The sequence below is a fragment of the Trachurus japonicus genome, chromosome 16, assembly GCF_045865225.1.
Source record: "Trachurus japonicus isolate A0001 chromosome 16, Traja_1.0".
NCBI classification, from domain to species: Eukaryota; Metazoa; Chordata; class Actinopteri; order Carangiformes; family Carangidae; genus Trachurus; species Trachurus japonicus.
Window position 1 is genome coordinate 22,427,279 of NC_140922.1, and position 22,468 is coordinate 22,449,746.

The following is a 22,468-nucleotide window of genomic DNA, read 5'->3' on the forward strand; positions in this document are numbered from 1 at the left end:
GTTCAGAGCAGAGGACACAGATTAATGTCCAGGGGTCCCCTAATGTCAAATCAATTTTAATTTAGAAGTAGCTTTAACTCTTGTCTCTTAAAGAGGCCAACAGGTTGTAAGATACCATGACATGCTTTTAAAGAAAGACACTGTTCAAAGGTAACTGCATTCTGCAGATGCAGTAGATATGTATTCTCAGTACTATTGCAGCCAAGAGGCAACGGATGAAATTAACGTGACACTTTGCTAATAATCTCCATTTCCTGGATTTGATTGTAGAATAATTTTACACAGTGGCTGATGAGACTCACTGAGGTCTGTTCATAAACCTTATTATGTCATTATTGCTTTCATGTTGGATCTTGTTCATGTGCTTAGAAAGCAGCACGAAGGAGGAAGCGTTATAAAAAAAGAGATGCCTTAATGTAATGACAACACGGAACATGGGCCCAATTAAAAAAGTCACAAGATTGGAAAGCTCCAGACAATTATGATCGTTCAATGATCTTTTCAAGAGAAATATAACCCTTTCAGTTTCTATGTTCTTCAAGTGACCATCACAGCTTGAAAATAAGTAAAAAGATTAATGTGCATTGATTCTAAACTAGGTATAAAGTATTGTGCTATATGCACAAAACAGAGTGAGACCTAAACCCAACTAGAGTATCTACAGTAGTGACATCACCTGTGTTTTTTCAACAATGTCTGAAAATGCACTGCTGGACTCGGGGTCGGAGGTTTTTCTACAGAGGACAGATGTTGATAATCCAACACAATTCCCCGCAAGAAGCAGCAGCATCTTGTAAATGTTGATCCCTTGAGGAGAACCTGTGTGACATAGTTCATCCAGATAGCCCATACACCTGCATTTATACAAGCAAGGTGCCTGGCCTCAGGACCTCTTGGTAAATGGCTACTGACCTGCTTGAAAGGTTGAGGAGCTCGTGCTTGTCTGCGACCGTGGACTTGTCCTCCAGGTCCCACATCAGTACGTTGATGAGGTGGGAATTCTTGATGACAATGGGCACCTCCTCGAACATGTGCTCGAAGCCAATGTTAGCCTTTTTCAAGCTGGAGACAGAGAGAGACGGGGCAAGAGAACAAAAGTTAAGACATAATTTCCTTCACAGTGGAGATGTTGATTTATTTACTGTTGAGTGAAATGTTTGTGCTTTTTCCAGTGAAACTGAAGAAGATTTCAATGACACACATTCTGAGCCACTGTAAAATTCCCCTCAATATCCTGGTATGAATTACAATCATATTTTCCAGCCTTAAATGACAGAGACGTTGTTTCTGTTGTGTGAACAAATAGTTCTATTTGCTAAAACCCCAGAGAACATTATCTATTTCATTCTACGCCTGAGACATTGAGTGGTTTTGAGGGGACAGCTTGCCTGTTGATGCACAAAGACACAACACATAAGAGTGAATCAGAGGTGGAAATTAGACTATAACAAACAAAACCCATTCCAAGAAAAACCCAGCTCTTCGCTGATCCAGGGCCATTTTGAACATATTGTCAAAGTGAAGAGGGAGTGGGTGGGGTTAACAATTATTCTGCCTCTACATCTGTTTTCTGGCAGAGATCCTCGCAGGTCTCCCTCTGACTTATTTGCATGTTTTAGTGTTTGTAGGCGTACTGTTTGTTTCCTATTACAACACAAATTGCAAATGGAGTATTGTATTGTTACCACTTGCTTCGCACTTCTTTGTAATTTCAACCTCAGTCTAGAAGTGGCTGATCCGATGAGCTTGTATCGTGGACAATCTTACAGAATGTCACCACTGAGAAGTTTCTATATTTAGATATTTAATTGAAAAGTTCAGTGCCGCTAAGTGCTCACCAGACCAGTTTAATTGTCAAACAATTAGTCCGCGAACCATGGTGGGTGTCGGCAATCCTTGCACTGCCACAACACCCTACACTCCACAGCGCTTCTCTCAGCTGCAGACATTAACCACAGGTGATCGTTTTAAGGTGTTCAGTGACCAGAAGCATTAATCCTAATCCATCAATCATGTATATTTTATGGAAATCGGACAGTCTGGGCATCCCAAATTAATATCATCACTGTCCGAATATGAATACTCCATATGAACTTTATGAAAAGTAAGACCTGTTGTGGCACAATTTGTAAGGTATTGTAGAGTAGTGCTGAGCAGGCAAGCAGCCAAAAAGGTGTCAAAGCCGAGGAGAGATAGAAATCACAACTTCCGTTTGAACTTTCAGTTCAGCTCAATAAAATCAGTGCGGAAACTGAATGAAGATCGCGATTAAGATCTGTGGACTGCAATTCTTCCCAAACAGACTTTACCAGATCACCTACACCTACCCAAGTCATACAGTATATAAAGGTAATTAACGTCATGCATGTTGCCTTTTTAAATAGCTTAATACCAGAGGACATTCATGTTGCCTATCCCGAGCTATAACAGACTGAGTAGCCTTAAATACTTTTTGATGGGCTCTGCTGATGACTGTGGAAAGCAGCGAGCGATTTTTAACCACCTCAGGATCTTAAAGCTGCATCTCCCTCTCTCCGTGCGTCTCTCTCTCTCCCTCCGACACGGGCTTGTTAGCACAAAAGCGAACCTCAAACTTTGCCTAATGTCTCACATAAATCCAATGGCATTGACTGCCTGCCTTGGTTCAGCCTGTCACTTGTGCACAGTGCATGAGCTACAAACTAATGTGTGCATATGTCTAATTTTGGCTCGTTAGACGTGTCGTGGTTGTTATGGGATCAATACGCTCGCTGCAATAATCCACCATGTGCACTGTACCAGAAACAGAGACGTTTATACTGTGCTTGTCTGTGTGACAAATAGGGTTGTGGAACATCATTTGATTCTGATAAGGTCATTTTGATAAATGTTGTTTTGTATTCCAAGTTGAGCACCACCTCAGGCAAACTTCAAGAGGAGACTCAGAGGCAACGGAAGTGGACAATCCTGCCTCGGGCTGTCAGGGCGGAGGACACAAATCAGTATGGATAACACCCGTCCATAAGGAAAATCTATAAGGGTATGAACACTGTTTGTTATACATATTGGCACAATTATCCATCTGCAGTGCCATAAAATATTTCCTGCACATTATGACCTTTTCAAACACCTGATAAAAAGGCATCTATGAGGAAAAAAGAAGGACAGATCACTGTAGGGCTGGACAAATGGCTCAACTCTACTGGATTCTGGCACACTTAATGCCACGCTCTTTCTAAGTTGGGCCCCGCTGGACAAAGGCAAAGGTTGACTCCACAGGCTGACTAATTTGATGCTTTAGATTGTGCGCTCAAGTGGAGGCTATTGACCACAGCCTCCAATAGTCCAGTGGACTTGGAGGCCAGTTCAAAGAGATGGGTCCATTCAGCGTTCATCTATTCCTGCCTTTCATTTCAAAAAGGTGCACAATATATGCAAGCTTATGTAACATCAAATACAGCAACATGAAAGAGAGTGCTTTTTCTGCACACTGCAATGAGTGTAAAAAAAATTGAAAAACTTTTGAAGTTTTGTATCATTGGAAAAAAAAAAAAAGATATATTACGGATATTCAGATTTCTAAGCTATTCTGAAAATAAGTGGACAGGAGCAAGTTTGTTGTAATGTGGGGGGATATTGTCCTTTCCAGCCCTGAGCTGCCCTCCCTCAATCATGGGCTTGTTTGGAACTCTGATAGCCACAGATTGGAGCAGTAATAAATCATAGGAACTAATGAAAAGCTGCAGAATGAGAAGTATCCTGACTCTGGGCCAAACACACAGAGTCAATAACAGAATGCCTGGTAATAGAGACGCGCAGGTGGAGAAATACAGAGGAAATGGGAAAGTGAAAATGAAATGATGCGGTTAAATTGTCTCTTCTCCCTGCAAGTACACTTGCTTTTAGTGGATTTAAAAATGTATATCTGAAGTTTCTGAATGGGCAGCGATTTGATGCCTCTGGGACTTCTTTGTTGAGCTGTTAAGCTTGCTTTTTTTGTCAGGGCATGTGCATGCGACTTCATGCATGTGTTTATGCTGGTGAGAGCGTGTGCACTTGGACTACCCTCAACTGGCTAGAAAATGGCCCCCTCATTACATTCATTTTTAGCTGCAATTTAAAAGCAATTACGATAAGCCTTGGGGTCAGAAAAGCGTAAACATGGTACATTTGTTTGACGGGCCAGGACAAGCTGATAAATCGTAACCATCAGCATCCATCTCCAAACTGCTGCTAAATGCCTCTCCTTTGCAACCACTGAAGAAGCAGAATCAAAAGAAGGGAAAGTCTAGGCTTTCCTCCGAGCAGTGTTTATTTATACATATGCACAAAAACATACACAAGAATTATTTGTGAACATCTGCACTTCTGTGTGCATGTAATTCATGACGCTCATCCAAACACTGTCTTTCTTTTCATGCGTTGCTCTGTGAGCTACTCACCCCTCAGGTGTGAAATCCTTCTCTTTGCAGATTTCCATGAGTTTTGGGGTAAGCCTGTAAGCCTTGAGGGACAGGGAGCCTTGGGCCGTCTTTATGGGGTCTAGAATGACAAGTGGGAGAGATGAGAGTCTGTGAATCCAACAAACAACAAGGCTGCTGTTCAAAATGTATACAAATTAAATATCTATTATCTTGTGGCTTTCTAAAACATATGAAAAAAGTGGTTTGAATTGCGGCCGATCCGAAGCAACTGGTATCATGTAAAACTTTACAGTCAACAGCAGCAGACACACCCCGGAGGTCCATTGTACCATGGTGCTCTGGCATGCACTAAAGGAGATGGGGGTTAAGCTCCTTGCTCATGGCCACCTTACAGATGAACATTTGTCATTCAGTTTTAGCTGCCCACATTTTCCCTGTCAAAAAGCCTCTTATTACAGGCCTCCGTTTTTTTTTTACTCTTGTGGGCAGCTGCTTTCAACTGAACACTTCAAGTGCAAAGCTTCTTGTATGTTAATTCGCAGCTGGTTATCAAAGTTGTTCCCTCAGAGTAACAGTGTGTATGAAAAGGACAAAGTATGCAGAGTGAATATAAATCTACAAAAAGTCAATGGTAATTTTTCACATTCTGTAACATCCTAAGAAATTGATTTAATCCGTTAATATATTGTGTTCACCTCAGACTGGAGCGGACATTTAACTCACTTAGATTTAACCATTTTCTTAAGCTAATGTTTGACCAAGAGGCTGGTGATAAAATTACAGAGATTCACAGGCTCCCCTCTTCTTGTCCTGCCAATAAGCAAAGCTAAATTTAACCACTAAATCTGCAAATGCAATTTGGCATCACATGACAACATGACATGATAAATGACTTGTTTTCCATTTGCAGAATAAAGATGCGTGTGTCTGCATTGTGCATGATGACCCACCAGAATGAGCCAAAATTACAATATTGACTCTAATTCAGACTGCACATTGTCCTGAAAATAAAAGCGGTGCGCCACAATTAAGTGTCTTTGTCTCTGGGTGTTTTTCCCAGACACATATCAAAGGTGTTAGATTAGTATTTACAAACACAAAAGACGTCAAACTGATCTGAGAATCACGGTGAAAACTAGTTAAATCAAACACTGCTGTTGAGAAGGTTCTGTGTGGAAAGCAGCTACGAGTGTGTTTGTGTTGGTTTTGTTGAGCCAGTGGACGATGATAGATGATAAAGGTGATAGATGATCATCAGGATGATGGGTTACACTGCTTTCACTCAGGGTAGAAGAGCAATGCAGCAACAAAGGGTAATGCAACGTAAAGAAATGCAACATCACAAGAGTTGGAACATCTCATGTTAATGTATTATCTCATTAAACATCCATTTGTACATTGTACATTTTCATTTAACTGATTTCTTTTTATGGAGAGTCAAGTTAAAGTAACAGTTAAAAAGAGGTAATAGTACCCAACCAAACTCAGAGAAACTGCTCTCTCGTCCAATTCTATTTCACTCGCCTTTCTGCTTCTCGCTACAGAGAGAAAGTGGGAATATTGGCTCAGACTGGACAGGCTGACAGCCACCAAACCACAGTCTACCAAAAAATTTGACTGAGACTTATTCCCTTCCCAGCGGCCCACTGTGAAAAGCCATTTGCCTACAGCACAGAAAATCCCAGACAGAATTAACAATTGACAGCCAACGTCAATTCATGCTGGGCGTTCTCTACTGAGCTGATGTCCAGTTTCCTGAAGTCAGTTTAGAGAATTGTGATCAATTTTCTTAAAGAAAGATGTTCCAACTTCAAAAAGAAAAGTATTGACGCTTCCTCGGATGAATCAAACAGAAGACTGACTTCTGAGTGGCGTTCAAAGCTTTCCTCTGATGACGTCTTGTGCCTGATGGCTTGTACATGACTCTGACTTGAAAGCTGTGGAGGTCAGCTCTATGCCTGTCTGCCTTTTCATCTGTAACTGTTCTCCTCATGTAAGAAAACTGCTGTAATGGTCAACCCATTTAACCATTCATTACCCAGTCATTCAGCCTCTGATTGGTTAACCTGCTCTAACTCGAAGCTGCAGCTGGACGGATGCTATTAACTCGCCGGTTGGTCGTCTGATTGATTCGTCCATTGGCATAAAATGACTGGTAGGCTAATGACAAAGAGAACAAAAAAGGAATCAATTTTCTTTCCCTTTGACTTTAAACAGAGATAATGTCAATTCCTTTGAGGTGCTTTGATCCATTAAGCGCTGCATTATTGATTGACATTAACAGGAGCCCTCGTTTAGAAAGAGAGCGGGCTGACTGACTGGCTGCCTGAGTGGCCTGCTGGCTGGCAGAACTAGATCAGAGGGGTTCATGTGTCAACTGGTTAAAATGAATCTTTGTCCATCATGGATTTGTACAATCTGAGTGCCGAGGACACCGACGAGAGCAGGGAGGAGCTCCTTTAAACCCACCAGCGCTGAAACGCTGATGACATTGAAAGCTGTTTTCATCATTTTTTTTAAAATTACAGTTGCTGCTTCTCACTTGACTCTAAGTGAGTGGATAAACACAAGCTGATTTAAGGCAGCATAGTGATTTCATTGTACGTTTTTTTTTATATAACACCCTGGCTGCTCTTTACTCTCATTTTTCTCATCATAAACCTGAGGGAGGTAAACTCAGCAGATCATAAAATTTGCAATAGAGGCAGAAAATACTGTCCTGATATTATCTGGCATTTCCACACATCAATATTTGATTGTGTGTCCTTAGTTTGTGTGGCTCCTATTTCAGCAACATGGCGCAAAAGTCGGAAACCACTCTTCCCATTTTTGTGACTTGGACCACACATGTAAAAGCCGGCAGTACAAGTAATGCATCATCATTTGGTTAGACAGTGAGGGGTTAAATACACACTCTCATAGTGACAGGTTTTAATGCTGCTGTCATTTGAAAGATGACTGTACGCCATTTGGGATAGCAGGTGTGCATTGTGGCGATCTCTTAAAGGTTTTTAACTGTGAAGCACGTGCAGGGACATGACGTCCATTAGTTGTATGATGGTGACCACCAGCTGGTTAGTCATTTTTATTCTACCTCTCTGCCACAGCCACTCGTGCTGTTAGTCTCAGACAGACATTGGTTATCTCTGCAACACACTTGCTGCTGCTGCTGATACATTTTATAGTGCTGCACCTGCACGGGATCTTACGTTTTTCTACCACAACACCCATGTATGCACTGATGTTGTTTGATAGAAGGTTGTCAAATCTAAATATACATATTTCCATCTGCCTTAATGATGATGGTTAAATTTAGAGACATTTGTGCTGACCTCGACTCATCTTTTTCTTTTCTGTTGCATTAATTTACTATGGGGATTTAATGCTGAAGACCACATCTTAAGACTTCTCACTGACAGTCCTATTCTCGGATGCCTATTGATTAAAGAGACCAAATTTGACTGCGGTTGTTTAATCATGGCTCAATCCTAAATTAATATGAATCAAAAATGGTTGTGATCAAGTCGTTGTAACAGTGGATCCTCTCTCTCTGGGCTCGTTTCTTTACAGCTTCCTCAACATTTCCTGGTGGTGATGGCAACACACTGGCCATGAATGTGACCATGTGACCGCTGTGAGGAATGACCGACTGCTGAACCCGTCTTGGTTATTCAAACATACTGAACAAGAGGGTCTATGTTGCCACTGAAATGAGAGGATAAAATCTGTGCTCACCATAAAACTATCATTAATAAAGAACAGAAATCTGGCATTGATTTTGTATCTTGTAGCACAGCTCAGGGATAACAACAGCACAAAAGGAATATTTTTAAATCCAGTTTTGTTTATCATGACTCAGCACAATGAACGTGACATCTCATTTTGGAAAATTTGGCGCCAAGGCCCCATTTAGAGGGTAAACTGAGTGGAATCTGATCAATGTTTACTGTGACCATTTAACCATAAGTCAAGATTTCTGTGACAAATTTTGAAAGGGTTTCCTATTAAGGTCCGATTAGATAAAGGGATGAAGTGATGGCATGACTCACTCGAAGGCGAATGGTCAACGTCATTGCAAGAATGTTATGTTGAACTATAGTTAATACCTGTTATTAAATCCCTTTATCAACTATATGAGATGTGAACAGACATTAACATTAACATACTTGATTACAAACCATGGGAGGATGAGTGCAAAACCAATAAACTAATTGATTCTATGTTTAACCTAATGGTGCTGGCCTGTCTGGACACAGGCCCATCCTTCTGGACTCGCTCCCTTGTCTGTTAAATGGCTCATTAATTGGTTGGGTTGTAATTTGGTCGACAGTCTTCTCTGTAGATCTACTCACCATAGATGAGCACAACTGACTCCTCAATGGCATGCTGGTAGCTGAACTGGGAGTCGAGCAGGGCTCTGCTGACAAAGGAGCCATAGTAGGTGGACTGGTACCAGCCCACATGCAGATGGTCAATGTTGACGTGACGCAGGGACCGCATCATCTCCATCTGGTACTGGACTAGAGGCAGAGAGAGAGATGGGAGTGGATAGAGAGGATGTGAGAGACAGAGAGGGAGGAAGAGAGAGAAAACATTTAATTTAGACTTATTTAAAATCAATTAGTTTTTGTTGTTTCCTGGATCTGTGAATATCTGGCCTCCATCTGGAACTGGACATTGTGTGCGGACTGTGAGAAAGGAAGAAGATGTGACAAACATAAGAAACACACAACGGAAAATAAAAAGCTGCAAGCAGCAATGAACTGGCCCCTCCAGCTCCTGTGCCCTGCAGGGGATCTCACAGCACGTCGGTTTGTTTAGACTATTATGGCTCTTTTGTGCGTCTAGCATGTTTTGGAAGCCTACCAATTTTTGTGCATGTCGTTTAAACACAGAGCAGGGGTTCAATTTTCCCTTTAAAACACCGACAAGTGTGTGAAGGAGTTGATAGAAACAGAGAAAAATAAAAGGCTTCGTCTATCAAGTGGTTGTAGTGGAGATTTCTAAAGCAAACATTAACTGGGATCACAAGTCACCTCCTCATTCTTTATGTCGGTAAATATACGCTGCTTGGGAGACAACAACAGCTGGATAGATACACAGACAGGCTTCAGCTATTGGAGAATGGAGAGAGGGCCTGATACATTACGAGCAAAGCCATTTCATTACGGCAGACACATTCTAAGGACGCGCGGCCAGAAATACAAACAACCTGTCTCGCCAGGCTGTAAGTAACAACCAGAGCCAGCGAGCAAAACAGCATCTCCATGCAGGCTAGCTGGGGGAGGTTGATAAATCAGGGCGTTATTGGGCAGCTGTGGCCCCACAGACCCCAGTCTGTAGAGCACATCCTTCTCCTGCTGGGGCTGTTAACGAGAACAAACCGAGGGGATGGGGGAGAGAGAGGGTGAAGATGGAAAGTTTGAGGACAGAGGTAACGGAGAAAGAAGGTGTTAAAGATTGGGGAAGAGAATGGAGTGAAAGGAAAGTAATAAGTTGAAGAGAGAAATGGTGGAGAGTAGAACAGAAACAGAAAGACAAAGGAGGGGAATAAAACAAAGTAATGTCGCCTTATTACAAGGACGACATTTCTCTTTTGGCTTCTTTCTAACGGCCTGGATTCGACCTCTGCTGGTGATGTTATGTAAAGCAGGAAGTGACTTAAGTCAAGATACATTAACATTTCAGCTGGTCACTTCTAGGCATCTGCCCTAACAGAGTCCACATAGCACACACAGCAACAGCCACAGCTGCCATTTGGGGTTCAGCAAAGTCTGAAGCAATGCGCCCAACGCTTTGATTGATCTGAAACTCCGCCCATCTTTAACCAAACACACACTCTCCATGTGGTGAAAAAAAAACATGACAAAAAATAGCAAGGGCCTTCTTGTACTTGAACATTTTACTCTTGGGGGGTCTGAGGTGTCTGTTGCTCCTGACAATAAAATTTCAGTGAATTTTAACAGCAGCTGGATTGAATCAGGCGACGGGCACAGACAGGCTGAGTGGCCCTATTCACACAGCCCGTCCTGCAGGACTGGACTGTGAACCAATCTACCCTTTTAATCTAGCCCTTTCTCTACTGATTGACATGGTCAGTGAGACAAAGGTGAGCAAAGTAGATGGACAGGGGAATACAGGGGGGAGGAGGAAGAGAGGAAGATGGGGTGGGATATGAGGGGAAAAAGAGATAGCGACGCTTCATTCACATTCTGTGAAAACCACAGGGGGACGTTGTCAGGTAGTGTCTGGCTCCGTGTGTGTGTGTGTTTTAGCTGTGATTTCTTTAGCGCAATAGAGCAGCCACAGGAGGAATATGTATATAGTATATTTCACAGAGGAAAAAAATTAGCTGGTCGGAGTAGCAGGTGGGAGAAGATACGACTGTCTTCTTTTGTAAATCTGTAGTGACGAATGAGAAGTAAGGTGAGAATTAAAACGCAGAGCGGGAGAGGCAAGTAACAGAAAGTAGAAGGGAAAAAAAAGAGAGAGGGTACGAGAGAAGAAGAGAGCGTTCGTGACAGACTGAGAGTTAGTCTGTTGGAGAGCGGCTCTGCCCAGGGGCTGGCTAACAGCAGACGCCAAGACACACAGAGCTGAATAGAGGAGGGGAGAGAGGGGGGAGGGGGGGCAGCCTGCCTACCTAACTACTATATCTGCCTCGGCACTCCTATGCCAATCAGTATGGGTACTTACCACTCAGGTGCCACTGATGCGTATACCTGCCCCAGCACCCTATCATTAGTGGGCAAATTGTGCACAAAGTGATCTGTCTGGAGAGCGAAAGCTGAAGCTTGCAGGACTGACAACAGCAGCAGGAAAACCAAGCGGCTACCCCTCCCGCCTCACCTCTCCTCCTGGTTCTCTGTTACCTTAATGCGTGTTTGTTTGACAAAGTTATAACTTTTTCTTTTAATCTTATTGTTTATTATTAACAAAATAGATCTCTCATCTCTGGATTGACCCCAATGTTTTAATCATTCTTATACAGATTCTTAAACATTTTATTATAACAAAGAGATGTTTCATTTGTCATGATTTGATCAGACAGTTGGCTAATTATTGCCTAAATAGCTGAGGGACTGGCGAACTGTAAAGAACAGATAGGAAACCAAGGTTTTTTAACAGCACATGATAAAAAGACATGGAACAACTGAGAATGTGTAATCGGTCTAAATAAGTGACAGCTAACCCACCCCTTTATAGACTGTGTTACAAGTCTGAGCATCCGTTAACAGGGCGATGTCTTTGTAAGTGACAATATGCACAACTCACAATCAGCAGCTTTGCTTTTTCTATCAACCTCCTCAGCTTCAGTACATTCAGGAGGACTCCTTCATCTCATGTTAGAGTTTAAATTGGTGGTAGGTATTGGGAGTTTTTTTTAAAGCTATCTCCAAATTCTTCTCAATGTCCTTGAGAGTTCTTTATAACTGGTTGTGCTCTGAATCTTTGTGTAGCATTCAAAGACTTAACTGTGAAAAGGCATGGATCTGGGGGAAGGTTATGCAATCATTTCTGAAGTGCCGAGAATTTCAAAGGCTCAGGGTTGGCTCAAGAGTAATTCTAAGAACACGGGATGCTGTGGTGTTCCCGCAGACTTGGTGGGTCAACTGAGCAGCCGAGTGACCAAGACCCATGGGGGAGCATGCACACAGAGACGGGAACTACTGAAAGCAAGGTAAGATCGTTGTTCAGGATAGCAACATGGAGCGTTTCACGAATCTTACTTATTTGTAAGTGACACAGATGATGAAGCTAAATGGTCAAGAGGCAATATTCTCCTTTGAATTACAAAGAATTCACTTTGAAAAATGTGACTTCAAAATCTGATATATACACTGCATAGTCACTTTGCAGCAGCAGTTGTATGTATCCTACTTGAAAGCAAGTATTAAGAAGAAGTCTTTGGCTGTCTTTACACTGCACGGTTCAAGTGGCCCAATTCCGATTTTTTTCTCTCAAGTGGCTCAGATCGGATCTGTAACATGAATGTGTAAACGGGACAAATGCGCATGGAATCGGATATTGTCAGATCAGATTCAGGCCCCCGTTATATGTGGAAATAAATCAGATACAAATCGGATCTCTGCCAATGCGTCTGCAGTCTAAACAGACAGATCGGATCTTCCCTGGCAATGCGTGTCATACGTCATCAATGATAATATTAATTCACGTGCTCACGCGTCTCGCTGAACCTCTGTAGTCCGTGATTGACACGTGGGGCTGACCGGGACTACCGTGGCCAGCTGTGGCCAGCTGTAATCACTGTCACAGGCGTTACAGTGTTTAATAAACTCGTCGTCCCTGTAAATGAGGGAAACCTCAGTGACCAACGAGTTAAAATAAAGGTTTAAATAAATAAAAAAATAATTTTTGTGGTGTCCGCGCGTCTGTTTTTTTCCCCCTCACTAGTTCTTGTTTTCATATAGCCACTACAGTAACATTCTATGCGAATCGATACGAGGGCAAGCGAGGGAGCACGAGATAAACACCAGATTTCACGTTTTCCTACCGGCAAAAACTGAACGGAGCCGATAAGAAATCAAGAGAGGAAAAACAAACATTGTATACAAATGTGTGAGGCTGTCCCCGTCCTCACGACGTGAGCGACGGAGGATCAAACGGTGGCACAACTGTCACCGTCACTCAGCTGCTCATCTCACAGCAGCTCCGCTCCACGCAGCCACTTCACTAACGTTATTTTGTAACGTTCACTTTGTAAGTGACGTGTTGGATATAAACTCTGAACACCAGACTCACCTTTGTTTAAAAATATTCTTATATTATTACGTGACAATTTCCTGAAATCACTAGTTTATTTCCAGCGGGTCGTTTCATGCAGGCACAGCAGGTGTAAATGCAGATTATCAGATCTGGGTCACTTCTGATAGAACATGTAAATAGACCGTCAAAAAAATCGGATATAGGCAACAAATCGGAATTGGGCATCAAGACCTGCAGTGTAAAGACAGCCTTTGTGTATAGAATGTAATACTGTAGGGAGTTGTCCTCGGAGCATATTGACCCAACAAACTGGGTTAAAACATTTAAGGTGACTGACTTGCATCATATCCGTCTGGGTGACATTTTGCCCAGGTCACAGCAAAAAAAAGATGGACGACACATGGGGGCCAAGTGACATGCTGCCTGATATCTAAAGTAAGATTCAGATGGCTGAGTGAGACAAGAGGTCAGAGGCAGCTCCAGTCGGCTCATATGCCACAGATCTAAGACAGAGCACGGAGCCTTGTAAATGCCATAGGACCCTGACTCCACTGTTTGTTCATAAACCAAGAACTACAGCTGGGGAAAAAAACAGCTAAACAAATTGTGTGGCCATAGGATATCAGACGAGGTTGAATAATTGGCCTGGAATAATCTGAATAGTGGAACATGAATGAATAATGTTTTCTGTTCGTTCAGCTACCACTGAGGTGGAGGTGACTTGAAGCAGAACACTTGACCATGAGCCACTCTTTCAGACTTGAGGACTCAGTTGGCGGGGTAGCTCCGACGTGTCTAGCAAATACTCCTAACATTGATTGTCTTGATACAAATAAAAAAAACTTGCAAATTCAAATATTTTACAGAGTTAAGTGGGTTCGGGTCAAAGAGTTAAGCATCAATCAGAGTTGGCGAACCTGTGCATAACAGATCTTTGCTTTTCTTTCTCTCTCCTTTTCTGAAAGGACATTAACCCATAAGAACCCAGACCCATTTATCCTTGAAGGAAAATTAAGCGGGGTGAAACACAGACCAAGTGGAATGCATGGAACACATTTTTGAAGTTTTTTTTGAAATAGCGCCACCTATTGTCAGAGATCTGGAATGTTGCATATATGTCACATCGGGCGTTTTTGGTATCTTAAATTTTCACTTGAAAATAAATGGGCTTAACATTTTCTTTTGCTCTGTAACACAAATTTGACCTTTTATTTGCATTTCCATAACATATATCAAAATTACAAATTTGCTGGTTACTATTAACACCTTTTTAAGACAAGTTTCACAACAAAAAAGGGCAAACACTATAGAAATGCGAATATTGCCTCATATTGAAGGCTTTAACCAGTTACTGAAGCCTTAAAAGCTGTGCAACCACAATTTTCTTTCCAACTACAAATACCTTGGCATCTGGATGGACAGTTGTCTTAATTTTAAGCACCATATCACCACCCTCATTGCTAAACTAAGAACAATGCTTGGCTTTCTATACAGAAATAAGCACCGTTTTCCTACTCACCACAGGAAAAAAATTGGAGACACTATTTTTTCTCTGTTTTAGACTATGGAGATGACATCTATGGAAGAGCTGCTAGTTCCACTTTGATTCCCCTGGATGCTGTTTACCACTCAGCCTTACATTTCACTTCCAATGATTCATATAATACTCATCACGGCACTCTTTATCAGAATGTCGGCTGGTCATTTCTGACAGTACGGGGAAAACAGCATTGGTTTTTATCCATTTTTAAAGCCCTGTCACAGTTGTTGTCTCTTTATTTATCATCTCTGTTAACTATGAAATCACAAAACATTGGTACCCACTCACAGAACTGATAGTTGGGTCATATTCCATTCGTCAGAACTGAGCTTGGTAAACGTCCTTCTCTCACAATGCACCACATGGGACCCTCTCTCCCATCAGTACAGCAGTCCAGAACCCTTGTCTCAAACCTGGTTCATGACTGTTTGACTGAGTTAACTTTTCTTATTTGTTTCCTAATATTTTCTTATGTAAACTCTCATTCTTCTTTGCTGTATTTGTTGTTCTGTATACAACATCTATTGCACGTCTGATGATCGTCAGTACATCCTGAACACTGTATCCTATTTTGTTACAGAAAATACAGCAAAAAAGCATAATTACATTAATATGGGACCAGCATGGGATACTAAAATCTTGTTCATTTACTGAGAAGAGTGTCTCTGCTAAATCTGTGGTTCAATTTCCGGACTGATATATCATTTTATTAAATATTGATTGAATTTGACATTATTTTTATGTTAACATTTTTAAATTATGTTTTAAATTGAACAACATAGAGTATATTAATTCAAAATACCTGAATCACCTAATTTAATTGAGCAGTTCTTTCCCATTTTCCTCATTGTGACATAGGCGTCACATGGTATTTTTCCTGACTTTTTTAAGGCTAAGGCCCGATGTGACGTATATGTCACAGCAATATTTTCTTAAGTTGTTTTATATGAGTTTCTTCAAAAAATGAGGTCAGAACAGGTTAAATACAACAAGGGACATGTTATAAAAGGATTTGCATTGTGAAATGGGTGGTGGCTTATTTTATTGACAGAAGGCAAGCTTTTTAAAAGTAGCGGCCTCTGTGAAATGTGCCAACTCTGCTGGCCACCATCTTGGAAATGTTGTCCTGGGCTGTGTTCGAAACCGCATACTTCTCCTACTACTCGTACTACTCATACTAACGATTTGAGTATGCAGTATGTTCACACTGCGCAGTATGCGATTGGCAGTAGGCGAGAAGTTCCCGGATGCATACTAGATTCGGCCGAAATGTTGAGTATACATCATGAGGTCACTACTCATACTCAAACTACCCAAGATGCAACGCAACGTGACGTCAAGGACCGCCTCTTCCTTGCTTTTTTTTTTTTTTTTTTTTTTCTTTATTTAAGTGTTCAAAGTGTACAAAAAGTGTCAAACACTGACACATAACACAACACGAGAGCTGTTTCATATTCAGAAAGACAATGGATAAAATAAATAAATACAGCAAGGATCTCATTCAAATAAGTAGAAAATGAAGAAAATTAGACAAACAGAAATAAAACAAAAATAAATAAATATTGTCATGTCAATACATAGGTGTGTAATAATCACTGTTAACAAATTCCATTAAATGTCAGGAAGTACAATAAATACCTTTTCATAGTTTTCTAAAAAAGTTGTGTTCTTCTTATTTTTAACTAAGGCTAGGGATTTATAGAGAGAATTGAATTCAATTAAAAAATGAGAAAAGGTTGGTTTGGAGGTTGCAAACTTTTGCTTATGAATAAAGTATTTACCAAATAAAATGAAAAAATTAACTAAATACTGAAGACTCCTGTTCTTCTTATTTTCATAATAACATATAACATCTTTAAGGGAGAAGCAGTATGACATGTTTACATGGGAGAAAATATAAGAACACAAGTCTGACCAAAATGTCATTGTTACATTACATGCAAAAAACAGATGATTTAAAGTTTCTTCAGTATGGCCACAGAAAACACAGGAGCTGTCCAAATCTATAAATTTTGAAATAATCCCCAGTCCAGAGCAAGTAGCCTATGATGTAGCGAAGAAGGCGGGCGGATCTTCGTCTCAGAGCAGGCAAAACTCTCCGGTAAGGCATTTTGAACGGGCAAATTCCGTTAACGGCACGAGGTCGGTCCAAACGGCGTTTCCAAGCTAGCCACAGTGGGGACAGGTTCACTTCCTGTTTATAAAGTAAGAGCACTGACGTCATTGTAACGGCTTTCTTTATGGTCAATTGCAACGGGTGCTTTATTTTGACACAGAAACCGGAAGTACAGTGCTCACTACGGCTGGTTTTACTAACGCCAGAGAAGTCCGACTTCGTCCGACTAAAATTGTAAATAGGTGTTATTTTGTCATTTTTTCAACACCATGGGGATACGAAGTAGTACTTTCTCGCCTGAAAATGTTTCAAATGTTGCTGAAGTTATATATTTACCGAGTTTAGAGCTTAAGTGAAATCAGCTTCAGGGCGGCTGATTTCGGCTCGGGCAGGAGCAAAATGCATTGTGGGTTATCATAGTACGCAGCAGTGTGAACGCTCTGCATACTGTATGATCGATTAGTATGTAGTATGGAGTATGGAAGTATGCAGTATGGAAGTATGTAGTATGGAGTATGTGGTTTCGAACACAGCCCTGGATAGAGAGATTCACAGAGAGTCATGTGACTGCACCAGGATGTTGAGTAGATGTCACTTAGGGACTTTATGAAATAAAAGTTCAACATAAATATGTGTAAGGGGCTTTCCAGGACACTTGAAGGCAGTGTGACACCCGTGTCACCGTGGGTCCTTATGGGTTAACAGCCACCACGCATCACGGAGCTCTTTCATGAGCCCTCACATCGTAGAATTACATCAATATCTTTCATATCTGGACCCTGCCTGGGATCATGACTCAAGCATATGAAAAAAAAAAGATTGCAGGCTGCTGTATGACAGCCTTGTTTAGACACCATCTATATTCTCTGTACAAAAGAAAAAGGGACAAAAACAGGACTTCTTGCTTCCCCACTGTTGCATTACAGAGACGGATGGTAATATTCTGTGGACATAACGGCAGCATTAGCCAGAGAATAGCCAATTTAACAATATCATCAAGGCATGGAAGGGGAGCGTGCACCGCCGTTTGCTATTCCTCACTCATTCCTACTGCCCTGCCGCCTCCCCTATCAATCAATCCAGGTCCCGGGGCCAGACAGAGAATGAGTCTGCCCATTCCCTTAGCACCGCTTGATTATATGTGAGAAAAGAGAGGAGAGGAGAGGAGAGGGGATGGTGTGTGTACGCAAGAGCGAAACAAAATGAATGTGTGTTTAAAAGAGTACATGTGAAACCATGCGTTCGGTGAGGGGAAAGGCGTTCGGTGAGGGGAAAGGAAAATGAGGAAGAAAACAGGACGCGATGCTTAGCGGGAGCACGAAATGTGGGGAAGCGGCGATGTGATTTCGTTTTCACGAGCAGGTGGGTGTGCTTAAATGTGTGGAAAACGCACTGGAAAAGAGTCTGTGCTATGTTTGAAGCCTAAGGACGCCATGTACTGCGTGCTGTACATCAAAAGCGATTGTGTGTTATGTATGGCGGAGTGGAGGTATTTATCAGCTGGAAGCTAAACTCCACACCATGGGCGGTAATGTTAAGAGTCATAATCAACATGGCACTACCAGTGAGTGTGTGTGTGTATATATATATGTGTGTCTTCGCAATGAACCAGACAGATAGTCCATACTCTTAATACTCAATGACACAAGAGGTGAACTGCATCAGACCTTGCATGCTGCTGCAGGCCACAACATCTCAGCACATGCAGTGAGATGTGTGTGTGTGAGGATGCACGTATCTGCGTGTCACAACACATTCTAATCACCACCTTGACAGGCTGACGGGGCCTTGCCTGAAAAGTCTGTTGTGGTTTAACACACACACACACACAGTAGATAGACGCATTCACACAGTAGCTGTAGTTTATATCCACTAATGTCAAGTTGAGCAGATGAATAATAGAATAAAACGGTGTCAAATGTCTGAAACTCTGCGAGCTCCATTTCCTCTACCCTCCATTGCCCTCCCCTTCTTCCCGAGTTTTTGTGAATAGAAATTCTGAGTAGTTTAAATTGAGGTTAGATGAGCCAATCAGACCTCTATCAAAAATAACCTGATTACTCTTTGTCTAAGACTTTCCCCGCTCTTACTTACTCTTACTCACAATGAAGGTAAGATGATGAGCTTTAGATGGACCACTGATCAAAGACAGTTTATGAGAAATAGTGAAGAGGGAAAAAAAAAAGTTCCTATAAGCTTAGTTTTAGAACAAAAATATTCCCGTGACTTAACTGCACTCCGCAGAGCAGCAGTGGGGTTCAGTGTTTTTGTAACTGCTTTACCCTGCTCATGAGAGAAAGAAAAAAAAACATTTTTACTTTTTGATGACCCGTCAATATCCTCTCAAAGTTGGAAAACGTACACAGAAAGTGTCATTCTGGATGATTGATGGCACTGCTAGTTCTTCTGGATGCTCTAAATGACTAACTCCTCATGTGCTGCCTGTGGTGCTCGGTGGTGACAACAAAGCATGCTCATCTCTGCATTTCATAAATACTTCAGAGTCAAGAGAAAAAACAAAACTAATGTTTAGGTGCATTATAATTTAAAGATGCCTCGTTCTACCAGTGTTTTGCTCAGTGGGGAGATGGGTGTGGTTCCACAGCTTCACCAGTTTCTTTAATCTTACCCTCAGGAGTCGGCACACCAGGGGCCAAATGTATAAAACTCTGGATATATTTAGGTGTAGAAATCTGTGTGCGCACAAAACAGGAAACATGCATACGCAGTCTTTCCGTCAGATGTATAAAACTCCACGTACGTATATTCCTACATGTTTTTTTCCCCCATACATCTCAATTGTCTTGAAATACAGTATGCGCATGTGCACGAGTCCTTTGACCATGCCCACGATTCAGTATAGATGGCTTCCGACACACCCCCAGTTCACCGTTTTGCATATAAAAAGGTCAGGGGTTAATTTGAAGAGAAATTGCAGAACCAAGAAAGAAACAGTTGAATAAGAAGTGCCATTTCACAGATTGTGAAATAGAAGTCATTGTTGAAGAAATGTATAAAACCAAGCAAGGTGAATGGCAGGGTGCAGTACATTCAGTGAGTTCTGAGCCATGGACACTGGAGATTTAAAAAAAGAAAAAGAAAAAAACGGTCCGACTCAAAAACGTGATGCTAAGAAGCACAAGCTACTGGAGGAGGACAGGGAATCGCGGCGCTCTCTCCGTTCATTGTGCGCACGGCTTCTGTCCTGATGCAAACTGCCGTCAGTGGCATTGTGCCAGATGAATCAGGAGACACAGATCCAGTTTCAATCTTATTGCAATCGGACATGCAATGAAAACTAATTAGTTTGTTCTTTGTTCCAATGTTCATTGTTTTATTCATAGACTGTGATGAAGACCCTGGTGCCTCCGGTGCCAGTGCGCAACAGCCGGACGCACGCATGTGTCCTTACCGACCGTGTCCTATAATCACAAAGTGATTACCGATACTGCGGGAATCATCAAAAGAAATAAACTAGGTTTTTTAAAATGTCCTCTTGTTTCATTAAACAAGCACACTTACAGTCGCTGCATCACATCAAGACGTAGTTGGTGATCATAATTATTATTAACACAATGTAATGAAAGAAAAAAATATCTAAATGAAATGTCTCTCAAATTCACACATTTATTATCCTTTTTGCCAACTCGCAACATCACAATAACCTGTGTAGACGGGAGGCTACGCACAGTTTGACACATGGGTACCAATACATTCTCTGCTCTCCATTCTGACGTCCATTTACTTCTCTGAGTTGTGAGGTGAAAATACCATCAGCGTTTACACATTAATTTCAGTCTTTACAAGACCGTGACAAGACTGCTCCTTTAAATGCAGATGGATTGAATTTACCCCACGTACGACCAAACAAAACATTCCATACAAAAGTAAATCTTGATGTTTGAAGGCCTTGAGACTATACCGGCCTGCTCTGCTTTGTTGTTCTACTGCTGCTTTCCTATATTTACCTTCCTTCCTTTAACCTTGCTACTCCTCTGGATTCCCTAAACAGGGACAGAGAATACCTGATGATAACACACTTTTCCCAACTCTGAATCTGTTCATCATTTCGAATCCAGTCCTCAGCTCCTGGAGGCCCAGTGTGTCCTTGATGCCCTGTACATTTTGGGTCTATATACCAGTAATTCATTCTTGAGGGCAAAGCTCAGCCTTCATGAACTGAAATAAAATCAGGCTTAAAAGTGAAAATGACACATCCACGATGAATAGAAAAAGAAAAAGTGGATGCTAAATTATTCTCAAGGACACTTAAGATCTAACATAATCGAATGTATGGCAAAGTGTGTGCCCTGTACCCCTGGGGTCAGATATTCATATAGATATGCAAGGAAGAAGAAATGCGATATTGCACGGCGAGCATGGCAAATCTGGTCTGAAGTCAATGGTGCATTATTCCAATGTTACGGATGCAAGACCAGGATAGTAAATAATAAATATTAATATGTGCCTGCATAGGCAGGTGCACAAAGTGTGTTCACTCTGTTAAGTGGAAGCAGAGTGGGCTGAAAATGAGTTTAAGATGTTTGGATAAGTCAGGTGGATCATTACAGCACAGCCTCAGGAGATCCGACCGTGCTTTGTGATATATCGTGTCTTGCGTAGCGTTGTCATGCATCTTGGACGTCTCTTAGGTCATAAATGAGGCTCAACTGTTTTTGGTATTCATTATCTAAACTAAATTTATCTCGCCGCAGTTTCATAATGATCCCGATGTTTATTTACATTTCTGATAATATAACATTAGAGATGTCTAATGTTGTGTTTTGTTCCATTGCTTCACTGCATTAGTTCGCTCAGCCCCTCAGGTCGTACAGAGTGTGTTATGTGCGTACATCAGGACTGAGCCCGCTGGCCACTCACAATATGTAATGAACTTACCACAAATAGAAAGTCATTCTGTGAGTAACACTGCCTCATTATAATAGCAATGCGCCAAGGTGCCGGCGTGACTGGCTTTTCAAGGGAATGGAAGATGACGCTGATTTGTTCTATTGCACGTTGCACCAAAACACTCCCATGAATTATTAAAATGGACTGAGTACAACGCTTTTGAACCATGCACCTGTTGCAGCGACCTTTTTTCCACCGTTAAAATAGCAAAAAAAAGTGATATGGACAGACACACTGTGAAAGGATTTGTGCCATGCACTTTGGACTGTTAAAATAGAGCTTCTAACGTGATAATGGCATGGATGAAAACGTCTTAAAATGCTGTTTCCTCCGTAAAACCCCACTGAACACCAAACCTTCAATAAGCTGATGGATGACGTCTAAGTATCATTCATTAGGATGCGCTTCTTTTGTCCCATTGGCACAATACAATATGCCAATTAGACCTTGAGCTACCTGGTTTTGCCCTTGAGTGAACTCCTAAGTGCTTCCTGCATAAGCCTTAGATTGATTCTTTTATTTGTTCTCAATCTCACTTTCTTTCTGTCCCTCTGAAAGAAAAAACAATTTTTGCTTTCAGCCACCAAGAGAGACACATAGAGATGAAGACCGACAGACGCACACACACACACGCAGAACACACAGGCACAGTTTGTTGTAGGAAAGGGCTGACTAAGCAGCTGTTTTTTCCACAGGTACAGAGCAAGCTGGAAGCTGCCAGGCACCACTTATTGCAGCTGATAATAAAGACAAGCCAAGATTAAAAAAGGA

At 41.6% G+C, this 22,468-nt stretch overlaps 1 protein-coding gene across 1 annotated transcript in view; it reads right to left on the reverse strand.

Annotated features, from left to right (window-relative positions):
• The window catches only part of LOC146972396 (eukaryotic translation initiation factor 3 subunit H), a 60,750-nt gene that overhangs the window by 13,919 nt on the left and 24,363 nt on the right, over positions 1 to 22,468 (reverse strand). Inside the window, exons 3-5 of the mRNA XM_085802579.1 lie at positions 8,756 to 8,923; positions 4,422 to 4,521; positions 913 to 1,062 (exon numbers count right to left, since the gene is read on the reverse strand). Of these exons, the coding sequence (XP_085658705.1) occupies positions 913 to 1,062; positions 4,422 to 4,521; positions 8,756 to 8,923 (418 nt within the window). The remainder of the gene's footprint in view (positions 1 to 912; positions 1,063 to 4,421; positions 4,522 to 8,755; positions 8,924 to 22,468) is intronic.